Below are 16,979 nucleotides of genomic sequence, written 5' to 3' on the forward strand. Positions count from 1 at the left end.
GGCCGCGAGCTTTTTCAGTTGCTGAATAGCGCGACGGGGTACGATTTCGGATCGCGAATATGAATGCGCGAGCGATCATCCGATTCTGCTTGATGAATCAGGGGCCATGTCTTTCTCTCATGATAAATTAGGAGATTGCAGATTATACAGCAATGTAAAACTGGCCAGTAGCAGAACATTTTTAAAAAGGGAAAGTTGTTCATAATATACCCTAAAAATGACTGCAGAGGAGAATTTTATTACAAGATAATTTAGAGACTGCACTGTAAACCCGGACAGCAGAAAGATAAATTTAAATGTGAAGGTTAAACCTAAACTATTTTTATAGCCAAAGAGCACAGGATGGAGCTTGTCTACAAAAAATGAAGTTATTGTAGAGGAAACAGCAGTGTCAAATTGTGCAGCAGAAGCACAGTTTTAAATAAAAATAATAGGCCTAACCATTGTAAGCCTTTATCTATAGGTATTTGGGAATGCAGTGCACACTACACTTTTTGCAGGGGTGTGCTGCAAACAAAAGGCCACTCCTAGAAAGGATGGTCAGTAAAAAGTATATTCTGAACTTTGAGCACTTTAAAATTAAAAAAAGGCCTAAATTCAATACAAAATACAATTAACACCAATAACAGTACAAAAAATACAAACATTACTGGTAAATGTTCATAAGATTTTAGGGACCACACTTCTCAAACCAGTGGGATTTGTTTCAAACTCATGGTAGCAGAAAATTCAAAATATATTTCTATTAAAAATGCTTAAATTCAGACTTTTTTTTACAAACTAAAATTACTAATTTTCAGGATTTCCTCAACAAGTTCTTCATGGCAATCACTAGCCAATGTTAGGAGCATTTGCGAATTGACTTACACATGTAAAATACCCCAAATAATAAACCATAAAATATATATGTTTGCTGTAAATCATCAGACACATGCAATATAACCTCAATGTACTGAAAAATATAAAGTTTGCCAAAACATTAGTAATAATTAGAGATAAGCGAATTTCTCAAAAATTTGATTCGGCCGGTTCGCCTAATTTTTCGAAAAGATTTGCTTCGATCCGAATTTATTCATGGCGAATCACGTTAAAAAAAGTCTATTTCCGGCCTGCAGAGAGCCTTGATAGTGATGTAGAACACTGTGCCTTGCAGTAACACGCATAGGGAGTCTGCTGTGGTAGCAAAATAATACTGTGAATAATAAACTTCACTTATTTGGGCAGTCACAGGGCCAAAACTGACCAAGTAACTCAAGTATCCACTCAGCCTTACAGGTCCATGTTAGCATCAAGAAGAAGCGCACTACTTTTACACCCTCGTCAGCTGATTCCACATAGATGTCTACAGAACCTGTTCTATTAACCAATTATACAAGTAGAGCCCCCCCGACAGAGTGGAGAGGGTGTCAGCAGTAAGTTTGTGTTGACGTCACTGAATATTTTGCCCTTCCTCTGAGCTGTCAGAACAATAACCCACAAAAAACTGATCCTGTCTGGGGAGCATATGCCTTCACTCGGTCAGCATTTGCTCAATAATCCATCAGTATTGCTAATGCCAAAAAAAACAGGAGTGGATCCCAAACAGAGATGACACGTGAATTAAATATTTGCATGTCTTCTGTGTTTTGTACCCACTCCTGCTTTTGGCTACCAAATCATAAGCCAATTCTGATGGGACCATACAGGCCTTACAGCTGCTACACAGACAGGATCTGTTGTGCGTCTTTTTTTTCCTTCCTTCTGACAGGTCAGAACAAGGGTCAAAAATAGTGATGTCATCCAGGCCAAAAAAGCAAAATAGTGGCCCAGTCATGGAGTGGTGAGGTGGAAGCACCATGAGGGGACCACAGAGTGGCCCAATGACAGAGTTTGGAGGTGACGGCAGCAACATGAGGCCACAGAATGGCACAATGACAGTATGGAGGTGGCAACAGCATCAGGAGGCCACAGAGTGGCACAATGACATAGTCTGGAGTTGGCGAAAGCATCAGGAGGCTACAGAGGGGCACAATGACAGATTGTGGAGGTGGCGGCAGCAGCAGCATCAGGCAGAGGCCACAGAGTGACACAATGACTGAGTGTGGAGGTGGCAGCAGCATGAGTAGGACATAGTGTGGAGATGCCAGCAGCAGCATCAGGAGACCACAAAGTGACCCGGTGACAGAGTGGGGCGGTGGGTGGCAATGCCAGTACCCGCTGACGAAGGTGGGTGAAAGAAGGAGCACTTGGCATCTGATGTGTGGCATCAGGCGGGTGGCAGTATCAGAGTAGTAGCTGAGGCGGGTAGCCAGAAGAAACCGGTCTCTTTTGTCAAAGTTTGGGTGAGGCGGCATGGATCATCTAATCAGATGCATCAGGCATTGGTGGGTGGAAATACTGGCAGATCCATGCCTGATTCATCTTGACAAAGGTCAGTCTCTCCTCATTTTGGGTGGACAGGCGAGTTCTTCTTGGGGTAATTTTGACACCCGCTCTGATGCCACACTACGGGCTGGGCAAGAGAGCTTTTCCAGGGCAAACTTGGCCAGTTGCGGCCACAAATCCAGTTTGGCTGCCCAGTAGTCCAGCGGATCTTCAATGACGGCTGGCAGGATGCACTCCAAGTATGCCACCACCTGCTGGTCCAGGTTCTGCTCTATGTCTAGCTGCTGGTGAGTAGTTTCTTCACTATGCGGGTGAAGAAAGCTGCTGATCAGCGACTCTAGACTCTAGGCTGCTGCTGATGGAGCTGGTACTGCTCCTGCCACCACACCCCTCCCCAGCAGCCATGGCAGTGGAACGTGAGTGCAGAGGGCCCCCCCGGTCAGACCTGCGAGAGGATGGACGATGGCGCAGATAGGCAGCAGCCAACTGACTACATAGGATGTCTCTGTAGTAGTTCAGTTTGTCCTCCCTCTCAGCGGGTGAGCATGCAGCGGGCCATGGCTCGAGGGACTCTCTGCCTCCATCTCCACTGCATACTGCCACGGTGTGTCTGGGTCCTCTGCCTCGTCTTCCTCATCTCCCTCTTGCTCCTCTGGCTGCTCCTCCTCTGCTGTCACCTGAGTAGAAAAACCACCCATTTTGCTATACATTGCCTTTGCTCCAATGTCCTCCTTCTCCTTCAGTTCAGCCCCCACAGGGCACATGTGGCCGTGAGATCTAGGCGCCACGTCTCCAGTCCCCTGACCAGCCAGATTTACCAGCATCTGTTCCAGGACATGAAGCAGTGGAATGACGTTGTTCATCCCGGAGTCCTGGCAACTGACAAATATTGTGGCCTCCTCAAAGGGCCTGAGCAAATGGCAGGTGTCACGCATGAACTGCCACTGGCTGACATCAAAGTTACACATGTGGGTACTCCTATCCGCTTGGATCATCAAGAATTCGTTGATGGCCTTTCTCTGTTCGTATAGTCGGTCCAACATATAGAGGGTGGAGTTCCAACGGGTGGAAACGTCACATATCAGCCTATGTTGGGGAATGCTGTTCTGGTGCTGCAGCTCAAGGAGGGTGTGCTTTGCGGTTTACGAGTGCTGAAGTGCATGCAAAGTTTCCTGGCCATTTTTATGATGTCTTGCAGATGGGTGGAAGACTTCAGGAACCGCTTGACAACTAGATTGAACACATGCAGGGTGCATGGCTCAGCTTTCCTTGACACAGCGCCGACACCATGTTCTTCCCGTTGTCGGTCACCATGGTTCCGATTTTGAGTTGTCGCAGAGAAAGCCAGGATTCGATTTCTTGATGAATCACACGGAGCAATTCCTCCTCTGTGTGACTCCGTTTGCCCAGGCAAACCAGGTGCAGAACAGCGTAACACCGCCTTGTCCTGCACATGTGGTATGCTGGAAGGGCACTGTGTGAAAGGGCACTGTGTCCCTGCAGTGGAGGCTGAGGACACTGTGGAGGATGAGGAGGCAGAGGCGGACGTTGTCGCAGGACCAGTGGCGTGAGAACATGGAGGCGGAAGTGGTGTCACCTGGTCAAGTTGCTGGTGTGGCTGTGCAGGAACCACATTCACCTAGTGGGCCGTAAAGGACATGTATTGTCCCTGACCGTAATTACAGCTCCACACGTCGGCGCTGCCGTGCACTTTGGCAGACACCGACAGGCTCAAGGCCTGGCCCACCTTCTGTTATAAATATTTGTGCAGGGCTGGTACTGCCTTTTTCCCAACGAAATGACGACTTGGGAAGTTTTATCTGTTTTACTTTTATAGACCAGAAAAAAGGTATATTTTCACTATAGACAATATTGGCTTAAATGAAAATTATATTTAAAAAAATCTAGACTCAAAATAACTTCTTAAGATCAAATAGTATGGAATACCCTCCCATACCCTATACGGTTAGGGTACCCTATAGGGTATGGAAGGGTATTTCCATACCCTACAAGCCTGAATATTCCCCCCATCAGCTGAACTGAAAAAGCCATTTGGAGAAAATGATAGCTGTTGTTAAGGAAGATCAGTTTATTTGAGTTTGAAGCACTTAAGTACTTATTAATTAGAACATTCACTCAACAGCTGAAGATATGGAGTGTGTGAAAGCACTGTCTGTGGTATCCCTAGCAGAAGACTCTAGCCTGTTCTTTTCATCTTTTAGGGCAAAGTAAACAAATAAACACATGGGAAAATGAAGATAAATAGACATTTGGGGCAAAGCAGACAATATTTCTTTCAGACTCACTGTTGTTTTGATGCATTAAACAACTGAAAAATTTAAATGTGAAATTAGCCATGTACACTCAGCTCATCAGAAAAGTGAATTCATGCATTTTAGTGAAATGATGCCCACTGCTAATTAATGTTTACTTTTTAAATGTATACTGGGTCACCCCCTTTTAAAAATGCATAGAAATGTTTTGTATTGGAGGACATGTTTACAGTATTTACCACAAATCATTAATTTTTATTTGAGATTTTAAGATTCAGTAATACAGTAAAAAGTTATCTCTGCTTGTTACCACTAAAAACAAGCTTTTTTTTCAGTACTAAAATAAGTGTATCTAACACAGAAGTGTCCATGATAATGAAAGCAATCTTCACTCTAAGAAGTGATTGTTTACAGAGAAAAGTTAAATACTTTCCAACAAAGTATAATCAGTTCATAACTATATGAATTCTTTGCAGGCCTTAACTGAGAACCCATGTCCCAAGGGTTCTTTATGGATATTGTTTCTGTAAGCTCTTTTGTCAAGCAAGTCAAAGTCTTTCTTCCACTAACCATCAATATAAGTCTGCTCTTCTGTACTGACCACATTCACATGAAATGGAAACAACCATCCCTGCCACCCACACGTACTTTCATTTTAATATCTTTACTCTGTGATTTGATCCACTTAAGCCATTTACCCTAAACAATTACCACATGTCCTAAAAGTCATACCACCATGGTAACTGCAAACTAGAAATGAATGTTTTCACAACATTTTACAGCTTTGATCAATTTCTTTACAATTAGCATCTGCCTTGATATATTTTATTCATATTTTCTGACAGCACAGTGATTGTATTATGTATTAGTGATTTCCATTTGGACATGACTATAAATGCTAGGGTATGCTCTTGACACTGAGTTAAACTGAGGAAATCACACAGTGACACATCTTCAGCTTTACAAAACATTTGGTAAACTGAGCAGTTTGTTAAATGCAACTAACTGCTGTTAGCTGTGCCCCAATAATGTAAGCTTTCAGAAATGCCCCATGTTTTTAAAGAATACATGTGTATGTATTAGACATGCACCAAATAATTTAATCAGCAGATCAGTCCAGTTCAAATTATCACATTTTTTAAAAGATCGTAGTGTATAACATTTGAAATAGTACAGAGCAGCTGCTGAAGGTATATTCTGCGTGTATGTCAAAGTCTTTAATTAATAGTCTCTTTAAAAAGAATTAGAAGTGTTAAAAGTCCACATTATAGGAAGAATTATTTAAATATATGTAATTAGAGTTTCACTCTGTCTTAATGCAAGCCTCCCCTGTACATAAACATTTACAAAGGGAGAAAAAGAGTAGGCCCGGAAAGCCAACCAAGCAATATAGCCTTGCGCAGTGCTGTAAATCCAATAAATATAGTTTTCTGATTGGAGAACAAAGCATAAAGATTAGGTCTTGACGGTAAAGTTTAGCTCCTTTAGTCTTGACATAGCTGTTATGCTTGGAATACAGTAAAGTAAACGGAGGTTGGCTGTATCTCTGGGACAAAAAACTGAGCAGAAATTTTTTTTGGCATTTTAAGACAGTTTACTATTGTAAACTGTACATGTTTGTATTTTATAGGATATCTAGCTATTTGCTTATATATATATATATATATATATATATATATATATATATTTATATTTAGAATTAGTAAAATTTGCAACAGTAGCAACTTTTTAAAAACACTTTTAGTCATTACAAACTATGTCTAATTAATGATCGGGTAGGGATTATGAAATTGTTGTGAAAACCAATTCTATTTCTTGATGCTAAACACCAACAAGAACAACAATCTTGACTTGGTGTGGTCTTTTAAACATCCATACGTCTGCAGTTAAAAGACAGAACAGTCTTTCATATACAAGGTTGAAGAATGCTACTACTCACAATTCCTTTAGGGCAAATCATTTCTAAAAGGCAGCTGTGATGCACTGAGCCTACTTAAAATGTGTAAGTAACTCTTTTCAGTAATGGAGATTCACTAATAGTTTTCAATGCTTTAAATCACAGTTAATATAAAGACAATACTCCAGAGTGAAATGATCTACAGAAAATGTGATTTGTTGAGTATGTCTAGAAACTCAAATGGCATACAATTAGAAAAGACATTTCATTTCCCCATTTTCGTCATCTTTCTTCCCTAACGCATCCCAGATTTCTACAATTTGTATGATAATTAACACTTGCAGAAAACAGTCAAAGAATTTAAAATTAGGAAGAACAGACTGAGAATATAACCTCAATACCACATAAAAATAATACAGTGCAGCAAATATTAGCATATTGCATGCAAACTAATAGAAAGCTGAGTAAAAAAAAAAAAAGTTTTGTTGGAAAAATGTATACAAATAGAAAAAAATCATATTGTAGACAAGCGAATATAATCAACATATATTTTTACACAAACTATGATTACTGGATAAAAGCATATATTATATATGACAACATATTACAAAAGCATTATGAGAAATGTACAATATTTACATAAATAATGGTATTATTCATATTATTTAAAAAAATAAATACATTTAAAAAATACAACTCTTATAAAAAGAAATTGCTTTTTCACTTTCTAGTAGGACAATGTGGGCAAAGTGAACCTTAGCTGATACAATGTGGTAGGTAATAAATATTTAAAAGAAGATTTTTTACAGTGGGACACACATATTGATGTTATATGTTGATTAATTTCATGTATTGCATGTACTCTATTACTCATGTATAAGAGGACTTAAGTAAGGGGTGTCTGGAATAGAGATGGCTCTTTTATTCACTAATTATATGCTGTAGGCAATGCACTGCATAAATGTAAAGATTTGCATTCTATAAAATTTGCCTGAAGTGCACTAGAACCTAAGACTGTAAAAACTAGTAATTAGATTTCCAATACACATCTTTAATTTCTGGAGTCACATTATACAGCCTCCACAATCACAACAGATGAAAAACAAAACAAATGATCTTGTGCAGCATTTGATGCTTTGCATTCTACTTTTTTAATTTTATATAGGGAAAAAATATCAGGCAAATGTTTGTTGCTTGTTGTACCAAAGAAGATTAAAAGCATGTCTGCTCTAAATAAATCAGCTTCTCTGGACCAAAAATGCACTTCTGAATTCTTAGGAAAATTCTACTGCAGCTTGCTGCCCCTTGTGCTACTAAAAAGTAAAAGGTTAGGGTCCTCCTAGGTTTAGGGTAAACCCCCCAGAAAGATTGCATCACAGCATATCAGACACATGAGCTCATATCCCCAACAAGAGAACAGAAGTCATGCAAGCACTCCAATTTATTATTATTATTACACAGTATTTATATAGCGCCATCATATTACGCAGCTCTGTACAAAGTCCATAGTCGTGTCACTAACTGTCCCTCAAAGGAGCTCACAATCTAATGTCCCTACCATAGTCATATGTGATTAATGTAGTCTAAGGTCAGTTGTTAGGGAGAAGCCAATGAACCTAACTGCATGTTTTTGGGAGATTTTGTCTTGCCTTTATAAGTACTTTAAGAGAATAAACAATCATTCTAAACACTGGACAGGTGTCTAAAATCTTAGATTCTAATAAACACATCTGTACCTTACATGCCTTATTAAAGAACAGGAATGCAATGGGTAGTTTTGTATAACCTACTTGACGCTACGTTTCTACATCCCGCCTTGAGAAATCTTTAAAGAGTATCAATAATAAAAAAAAAAAATAAATCACTGTTGCTTGTATTATAGTTAATTTATAGGGATAAATAATAGGGATAAATAGGGATGAATAAAAACTTGCACGGGGGACTCAAATCTCAGCCAGGACACTATTTGCGCAGAGTAGTGGTTTCCTCCCACATCCCAAATAAAGTAGTTTATTTAGACTCCCCACAAACTTAGTCTAAGACTGTGTTAATGATATATGACTTTAGTAGGGACATTGTTCTGTGAAGCTCTTTAATCTAAGGATAATGAGTTGACTGTGTTATTTTGTAAAGCAATGCATAATATACTGACACTATAAATATAAGATAATATTTATATTATGAATAAAGTAGAGCATATTTTCATTTCTAAGGTGATCTGTACAGACAAGTACAGCAAGGTGCAGTTCAGCACATGCATCACATTTACAGCAAGTCAGGGGCAAGTATAACCATGTATGTTAACCTATAACCATATATGTAGCAATCCTGTTTTAAGTGAGACATCTTGTTTTGTCCCTAAGGATGTGTTTTTAAAGCAAGGTAACTAGACTAGCTGGAGGATATTTCACATATACAGAAAGCTAAATTAGGACTTGTTTGTCTAACGTAAGTAAAGAAAATGCATATTGACTGAAAGCACCACAGAAGTTTCTTACCACTGCTGGATGGTTGTTGTGGGCCTGAGCATGCTCTGAGCAGGTATGAGTTTGGGGAGAACTCCTCATCAGGGTTTGTGTCCATAATTTGATGAGAAGTATTGCTGTCTAGCAGCGGCATCTGGCAGCTAACAGGAGGAGGATTATGGGAGCTGGGCAGCTGTGCAGATGGTAGGAGGCTAGACGAAGATGTAGATGGGATGGGGCGACCTGGGAAGAAGGAACAGGGATTAGAGGTCAGCAATGAAGGCAGTGAACAGAGACACAGAAAGATTTTACGTGTATGTAATCCTTTCAACACTAGAAATGAAAATAATTATGGGTCAAAATTATGAAGGTAAAGGAGTGTAAGGTAAAGAATGCTATGATGCATGTATAATTTATACAGCTTGATCATTTATGCAGTCACGCACTACTACAAAAGACAGTATTTTTTACAGAATTACAAGGAAAGTATGCATGATTAGCATACGCAGGATGTGACTACAATCATGACTATTTCCCTCATTACATGGGTTTGCTGTGAAAAATATAATATGCTTTTTCCTTTTGAGGTGGCCCTCAGGGCCTCCTACCATGATTGCCTTGTCAGCCAAAGACCAGTCAGTTTTGTGCCTTATTAAGTGTTAGCAGTCAAATTTATTTACCAAGAATCCTTTACATGCTTTATGAAAAGTAAAAGTAGATGCTAGTTACTTGTATTTGGTCATATTAACAAATATGCCCCATTTACTTTCAAGCTTATTTTTAATTTATTATTTTTGGTAATAATTGTATAAGAGTTTTCAATAATTATTTGTATCGCTTTTGCAAATTTATGTTTGATTAGGGTGATTTCACATTATGTGATGATTTCTGGATAATAAAGTCAAAAATTGTGTTTGGTATGCATTAAAATTAATTCACGTTCAAGGCTCTATGCTGTGTTTTGCAATTGAGTAACAATGTCCTATAGATAATGTAAAATAGTTGTAGTTGCAGTGATGAATAGCTGTAAGTTTGTGACCTACAGAATGCACAAGTCAGCACTCTTTGTTTCCTAAATGAGCTAGAGTTAGCAACTTTACAGATTTATAAAAGTTTCAACTCCTAAGCTGAATTAAAATGAAACTAACCAACTCAAACAAGCCATTAATTAAAAAAAAAAGCAGATTTGCTCGATAAGAATTCATGGTTTAAGTATACTAATGCGAAATGTATTATACTGCTTGCAGATGGGCATATCATTTAGTCAGCTTCTAAATAAGATCTGGAAAAGGCCTGTCCTCGTAATTGTAGCAAAAGATACAATTTCTGCTTCCAGCTCAAATGATTCTCCTTCCAAACTCTATATTTTTGAATGGATTTTTAGGAAATCTCTAGCATACTTGAAAATGTCTGCTGACATTTTTTGTTACCTTACTGAGCTTGTTATCACTTGCTTTTTAAATCATTCACCCTCTGATTACTGCACATGAATCTGAAGCACCACTTGCAAAAATGACAGAGGACTTAATGCATAAAAATATCTCAGTGAAGAATAGTTATTCAACCCATCACAGGCAGATTCTTCCATTTATTCTTCTGCTGAACTAGAACAATCAGAGTTGTTTGCTAAAGGCCAGAGACCTTTGGCAGATGATGTTTAGTCACGTGATGATTGGTTACCACTAGATTTTTTTTTTGATTATTTGAGATGTAGCCTAGATCAACATGGCCAACGTAATTCAAATTTGGATGCAATATTCCAAAAAAATGGGACAAGTCACCATATTGTAATCGTGAAGACAAGGAGTTCTCTAATGTACCCAGGTAAGAGATATCTTAGAACCCCTTCAAACCATGCTATAAACCACATGATAACTTGTATGATAAAGTAAATTTCTACAAAAATTTCTACAAAACGTTTTCTATGATAAAGTAGGTTTCTACAAAACAGTCTAACTCTCTGTTGGTGTAACAAAAGACACACATTTGTAAACATATGTAAAATGTCTGACTTGTAACCTGCGTAGAGTTTATGAATTATTTATTTTATACAAGGTGGCCTCAATGAAATTATTGTGTACAAAGTGCTGTTTGATTCAAGGTCAAATGAAAGGATCTGAAATATGGTGAGCATCTTTAAAACACCCCTCATTAACATAAAACATTAAAACACCATACATTTGCCAATCATAATGAACAAACAAAAAACTTTGGACACTAAATGCTAGTATTTGGTGATAGAGGCCTATTTTAATATACAGTATTATATAATACAGAAAGTAATATGCCAATATTTATTATAAGCTCCTAATATTATGCAATATAAAACAAACAGAAAAAGGATACAATTATTGAAAGAAAGTGAAAAGAAGTGAAAACTGTAGGTTAAGGCATAAAATATATTATTCATGCAGTGACCACTGTTTACCTTATTCCTTTTTGAATGTCCAAATCTTGAGCTATATTTATAAAACGAATATTGTATAGCACATTCACAGACATGTTTTACACAGTTGCTTTTTTTATAAGGTGGTGAAAATACACTTGATGTATGTAAAACCTGACAAATATTTGGTGCAAATGTAGTTACCTCTTTATTATGTGTTTGCAAGACTAGTAAATGTGCTCTCTGGAGCTATTGTTTGTGAAGAAAATGGGCCTGATTTTTTAATGCTCTTCAAGGCTGGAGAAGATACACTTTTATCAGTGAATCATGGATGGATCTGGTCTAGGATTAAAAATATTTGCTAACAAATAGAAAATGACCTTTAAGAAATCTATTCCAGGTTTGCTGGATCACCCAGCTTCACTGATGATAGTATATCCTCTCCAGCCTCGGAGCGCTTTAATAAATTAGACCCAATGTATTATACCTATTTTACCACTTCACTATCCTGCTAAGAGCAGTCAAGGGCACAAAACCATCAAGCTAGTCTTTTCAATGGTGGGTAGGGGCTTATGCGCTGCCTACTTGTTTTCCATTTTAGTTTTTTTACCAGCTAAGCATGCATATAAAATGAGTCACATCTAATTATAAAAAGCTTTTATTTTACATATTTAAAGATTTGCTCTGTGACATCCAAAGGCAGGTATTTCCCCCCTTCCAACACTAGTTGTGAATAAAATAAAAATGTCAACAGGCGGATTTTTTCTTGCAGAAGAGACAATTTCCCTTTTGCAACAGAATAAACGTACCTGCCAGATAATGTTTTAAATTAAATTCACCTCTCCTCACTGCAACACTCAGTGTTCTCCCCAGCTCCTTTTAGCCAGGTGCATCACTTGGCACTTTTAAGGTAACCACCCGGCTGTTTTTGGGTGCTTACTGAAGTGTTGGGTCACAATCCAGGGGCTGAAACCCAGCTACAATTTCTTCCCACTCAATTTAAAAAAAATTCTGGGTTCAACACTGGCAGCACTGGTGCGAGCATATTCACTAGTTCCTCTTTCTGGTTTGCTCATCTTGATTGGCCATATCAGAATGACCTGACTTTCATGCTTGTGCACAGGATTTTATTTATTCCTGGTAGCTAGGAATGCTGAGATTGTATGCACTTCTCAGTGTACATTATAGAAAAGATTGTGAACATGCTGGTATAAGTATTTTACGTTTATTGTCCCTTCTGCAAAAAAAACCTGCATGCTCACATTTTTTTTTCTATTTACTTCTGCTTTAGTTTCTTTTTAACCTATGGCTAGAAACTTTGAGATATTCTTTGAGTGTAACAGTGTTAAATGAGCTGGGAAAGTGCTTTGTAGCTAGGATAAAGACTACCCAATAATTGTGTGGCAGAATGGCTACATATTTTCCCTACATAGCCCTTTTTTTTGGAGAAAACATAGACATAAAAAACCACTAAGCTGCAGTTTCTTTAAAGGCAAAATACTTTAAATTTAAAGGGCAAAGGATGAAAACTTATCACCACCACTACTTGGAAAATAATGATTATCTCACAAAATGACATACATAACTATTTTTTTTACTTGTGAATGCTAGCTTATGTTCACTCATACTGCAGAGGAAATCAGAGATCATAAATGTGATAGTTGAAAAAAAAAGCCTCATTTATTTTTTAAAATGCTTCACCTTTTCTCAGATACACTACCCTTCTGTACGCTTCTAACCAGGACAGGCTGTTTCACCTGAAATTCCCTTGCTCCCTTTATAGCTTGTAACATCCAGAGGCATACAGGGCCAAGTAAGGTCATAGAGCTGCAATATTTAAGCTCATTGAACAGATTTGTCTAATTCGCACATAAGGGTACAATACACCACTGTATTAGGGGGATCTGCAAAGAGTAATGCAGAAAATAGCCAAGATGCTCTGGAAGCTGTGATTGTCTACAGTTGTTTAAACTGACTATATTTGAGTGAAACTTTTTGATTTTCTTACACTAGAACAATTTTTTTTTAGTTCCAGTAAATTATTTTTTTTTATTTATGACATGGCATCTTAGAGATTCTGCATTTAATTCTAAGCATAAAAAAAGGCTCCTATTTTCACTCCAGCATGTGCAAAATAGATATTCTGCTGCGTATTGATGAAATACGTGTCACACAACTCATAAGGAGATGTAAAAATTCTACATAAATAAAATCTGTGCTGAACGCTGTTAAGAGCAGTTTTCTTGTCATCATTGTAAGGAGCAGTTAGGATAAATAAATCTCAACACTTACTGTCATGGCTTTGGAAAGAATTGTATAATACAGAAAATTCATGCACTTGTTTGGAAGGTAATACTTGAACATTATTAGTGTTAGGAATTGTTATTATTTCAAGGGAGAAATCCATACTGGTAACCTGAAAATGTTTAAAATATTGACTTAGCCGCTTATATGTACAACATAAGTTGCCAGAAAGCATATGAATACCCTACAGATCTTGGCTTGAACTCGGCTTGGCCTGCTTCATTAGGACCTCTGCTCTTCAACCACAACCAAAAAAATCTGCCTTCTGCTCCAACGTCATATGATAATTGGTTACCATTATTGCACAGAATCACTTTGTCTGATGTCACACCTCTCACACTCTGTTATTATGGCTGGGGGTATTATAAAGAAGTTGTAGAGGAACCTCCCTCATCATATGGCCATCACCATTTAAGTGACCAGATAACTGAAATATTCCAGGTCAACAACAGCTGCTAACATCTCTAAGAACACAGTTTACTTAAAACAATTCCTGGCTCAAAAAATAACATTCTAATATTCTTATACAGTATTTGATCAACTGCAATGATTGGCTGCTACTGGGCACAGTGGCTACAAAGAATAAGCTACTGCCATTAGCACAGGTGGGTGGTAAAAAAAATCACCAGTACATGTATGTCAGTACCATACAGCTATGCTAAATTACTTTTGCTGTAAAAAAAAAAGGATTTTTACACTTGAATGATTTTCATTTTTGAATGCAACAGAACATCGAATCAGGGTGGATTTCAAGTTAAACTCTATAGTCAATATTTCCTCATTTTTTTTCTATCTGAAAAGTGTTAAAAGGTTAGATCCTATTTCTTGGATTGGTAAAATCCACCTTCTTTGTGAACAATAGTCACCAGGACAGAAAGTTATTGGAAATCCAGTTAGTTTGGCTATGTATTTATGGATATAATAATGGATTCTCTTTTCCAGGACACAAGTATAAGAAGTTTTATAGTCGAATATATCAGCTGGTGCCTGGCTTCTGCTTATATGCAGAAGTACAATGTTCTCTATGTGGGGGTTTACTAAGGATGTTTGCAAATTAGAGTTATTTTTTTCATTCATTAAAGATAGCCATACCCACTTAATGCACTTTCTTTATTTATTTATTTTCTTCAACATATGTATATTTAAAACTGCAAACAGTGCTTAGACTCAAAAATAGCATCTTTATTTTAGGTATGCCAAGGCTTAGTTGCCATACATTTGGATGCTGGTGCATACATTATATGGCATATCACACTTAGTAAATTCCACATATATATGCTGAAGCCTGCTTATGGCTGTCAGCATAATAAATTAGAAGAGCATAAAATTTTCTTGTTCGCAGATGATCAGTGTGGCTGTGTATATGCATATGTTTTAGTAAATCCGGGCCTATGAGCCTGCTTCAGTAATGAAGCCCGGTTCAGTAATGCAGTGCATTCCCTGTGGCAAATATGTTACATCCAGGGTTGTTAAAGTATATCTAAACGCAAGAAACAAATGGTAATAAATTGCAGTATACCAAAGCATAAATTAGGTTTTCTTTTTTTTCAGGGTATGTACAGGGTATGTACATTTGTACATTAAGTTAGCTGTCGTTGATGAAGTATAACAACACCACCCCCTTGAAATGGGCAAATAAAGGAAAAAGCCTAATTTTGAAAAAAACAAATACAATGAATGAGCCACCACATCTAATAATTGGTAAGCATATTGTTTTTTAGAAGATTAGAGTCATGTGAAAATATATAACCTACATTCTGGCAGATTTTACAGCAATGCTATCCTTTATGAATATTTTAAATATGATGCTCATGGAAAATGTCTCATTCACAAAAACTTAATAAACCGCAGTATTTTATTTTTTAAACGTATCAAGACAAATATTTGTTCTAGTCAAGTAAGTTAATTTTGTCTGTGTCCAAAATAAAAAGAGTGTTTCCAATTTTTATCCAGTTATTTTACTGATTAAAGCAGGCATATCTGACACCATGGTAAATATTCTAAGAAAAGCTCTGACCTACTCCAGTCAGCCTTATTTCTAAGCAGCAAAATTAAAATCTCCACTGGGAACTGTGCATTTCTCCATAAATGTGTTCTGTACTTGCTTACTGCTCTTGGTTTTCTTTGTGGCATTTAATAGCACCACTTCCTATAAAGTAGGTAACAATTAGTGAGAGACATGCCATGGAATAACTGTAAGATAGCTGTAGGTGGTGGCTATCACATTCATACCAGCTGATATGAAAACTGGAGACTTGGTTATAAATGATAGATTTCCATTGTAAATGATTCTCAGTTAAGAAATATCAACAGAACTATTGTACCACATTTCTGATGTAGCTGAATACTTGATGACTACAATGTTTAATTAAAATCAGTCACAGTTTAAAATCTTATCACAATTACAATACACAATCAAAAGTGTGAAAAGAACATGTGTATTTTATAGGTACAATAAATGATTTAGGTTCACCTATCAGAAGTAACATCAAGGCAAGATGCACCTATTTGAATATTTCTTTAAACAGAATTTTTCATTTGCAGGACTGAAAAGCGTGTTACTGGTTGGTGCTTTGAGGCGGCCCTTATTTCTTGGACAAACACTCCCCAAAGCACCTGCAAATGCTGAAGGGCACATAGATTTTCCAGCACTTTCAGCAACAATCTAAGCACCAGCAGTCTAAGAAGGGCCATCGAGGGGCAAGGTTAACCAATATGTTAACGCTTGCTAAACACATATTCACAGGTAGACCGCCACCACATGCCTAGACAGAAGCACGCACCATTACCCTTGACAACCGCAATTATGATTTTGCTTCTTTTAGTACTGTCTGTGTCACCCGCTGCCAATCCAGACAGGAATGTTTCAGAATTCACATTAGGTAGCGTTAAGAGTTTCAGCTTACACATTTTATAGCATTTAATAAATTAAAATAAAATAAAACATATTGTATAATATATATATATATATATATATATATATATATATATATATAACAAAACAACATTGTATAAACAAGTACAGAAAAAAAAAGACTAATCAATGAACAATAGCTGAACAATAGCAACACTGTAAAATGAAAGGGAATAACTGTGAAATAATATTTAAGTGGAGTTGGTTGCCTTGGTCCAGGTTGCTGTATAAAGTTAAAGTCATTAGTCAGAGTCACTGGGCTCCCTGCAGTGCTAAATCTGTCAATGATGTTGTCCTTAGCAACATGATGGTATTAGCTCCCTCTGGTAGGCTTTATTAGCTTTTCTATGTCAATACACAGAGGACAGACTAATAG

At 37.4% G+C, this 16,979-nt stretch overlaps 1 protein-coding gene across 1 annotated transcript in view; it reads right to left on the reverse strand.

Annotated features, from left to right (window-relative positions):
• Positions 1 to 16,979, reverse strand: part of TENM2 (teneurin transmembrane protein 2) — a 1,565,317-nt gene that overhangs the window by 433,250 nt on the left and 1,115,088 nt on the right. Inside the window, exon 6 of the mRNA XM_072398985.1 lies at positions 9,033 to 9,242. Coding sequence (XP_072255086.1) covers positions 9,033 to 9,242 — 210 coding nt within the window. The remainder of the gene's footprint in view (positions 1 to 9,032; positions 9,243 to 16,979) is intronic.

This window comes from Pyxicephalus adspersus, chromosome 2 (assembly GCF_032062135.1).
Source record: "Pyxicephalus adspersus chromosome 2, UCB_Pads_2.0, whole genome shotgun sequence".
In the NCBI taxonomy this organism is placed as follows: domain Eukaryota; kingdom Metazoa; phylum Chordata; class Amphibia; order Anura; family Pyxicephalidae; genus Pyxicephalus; species Pyxicephalus adspersus.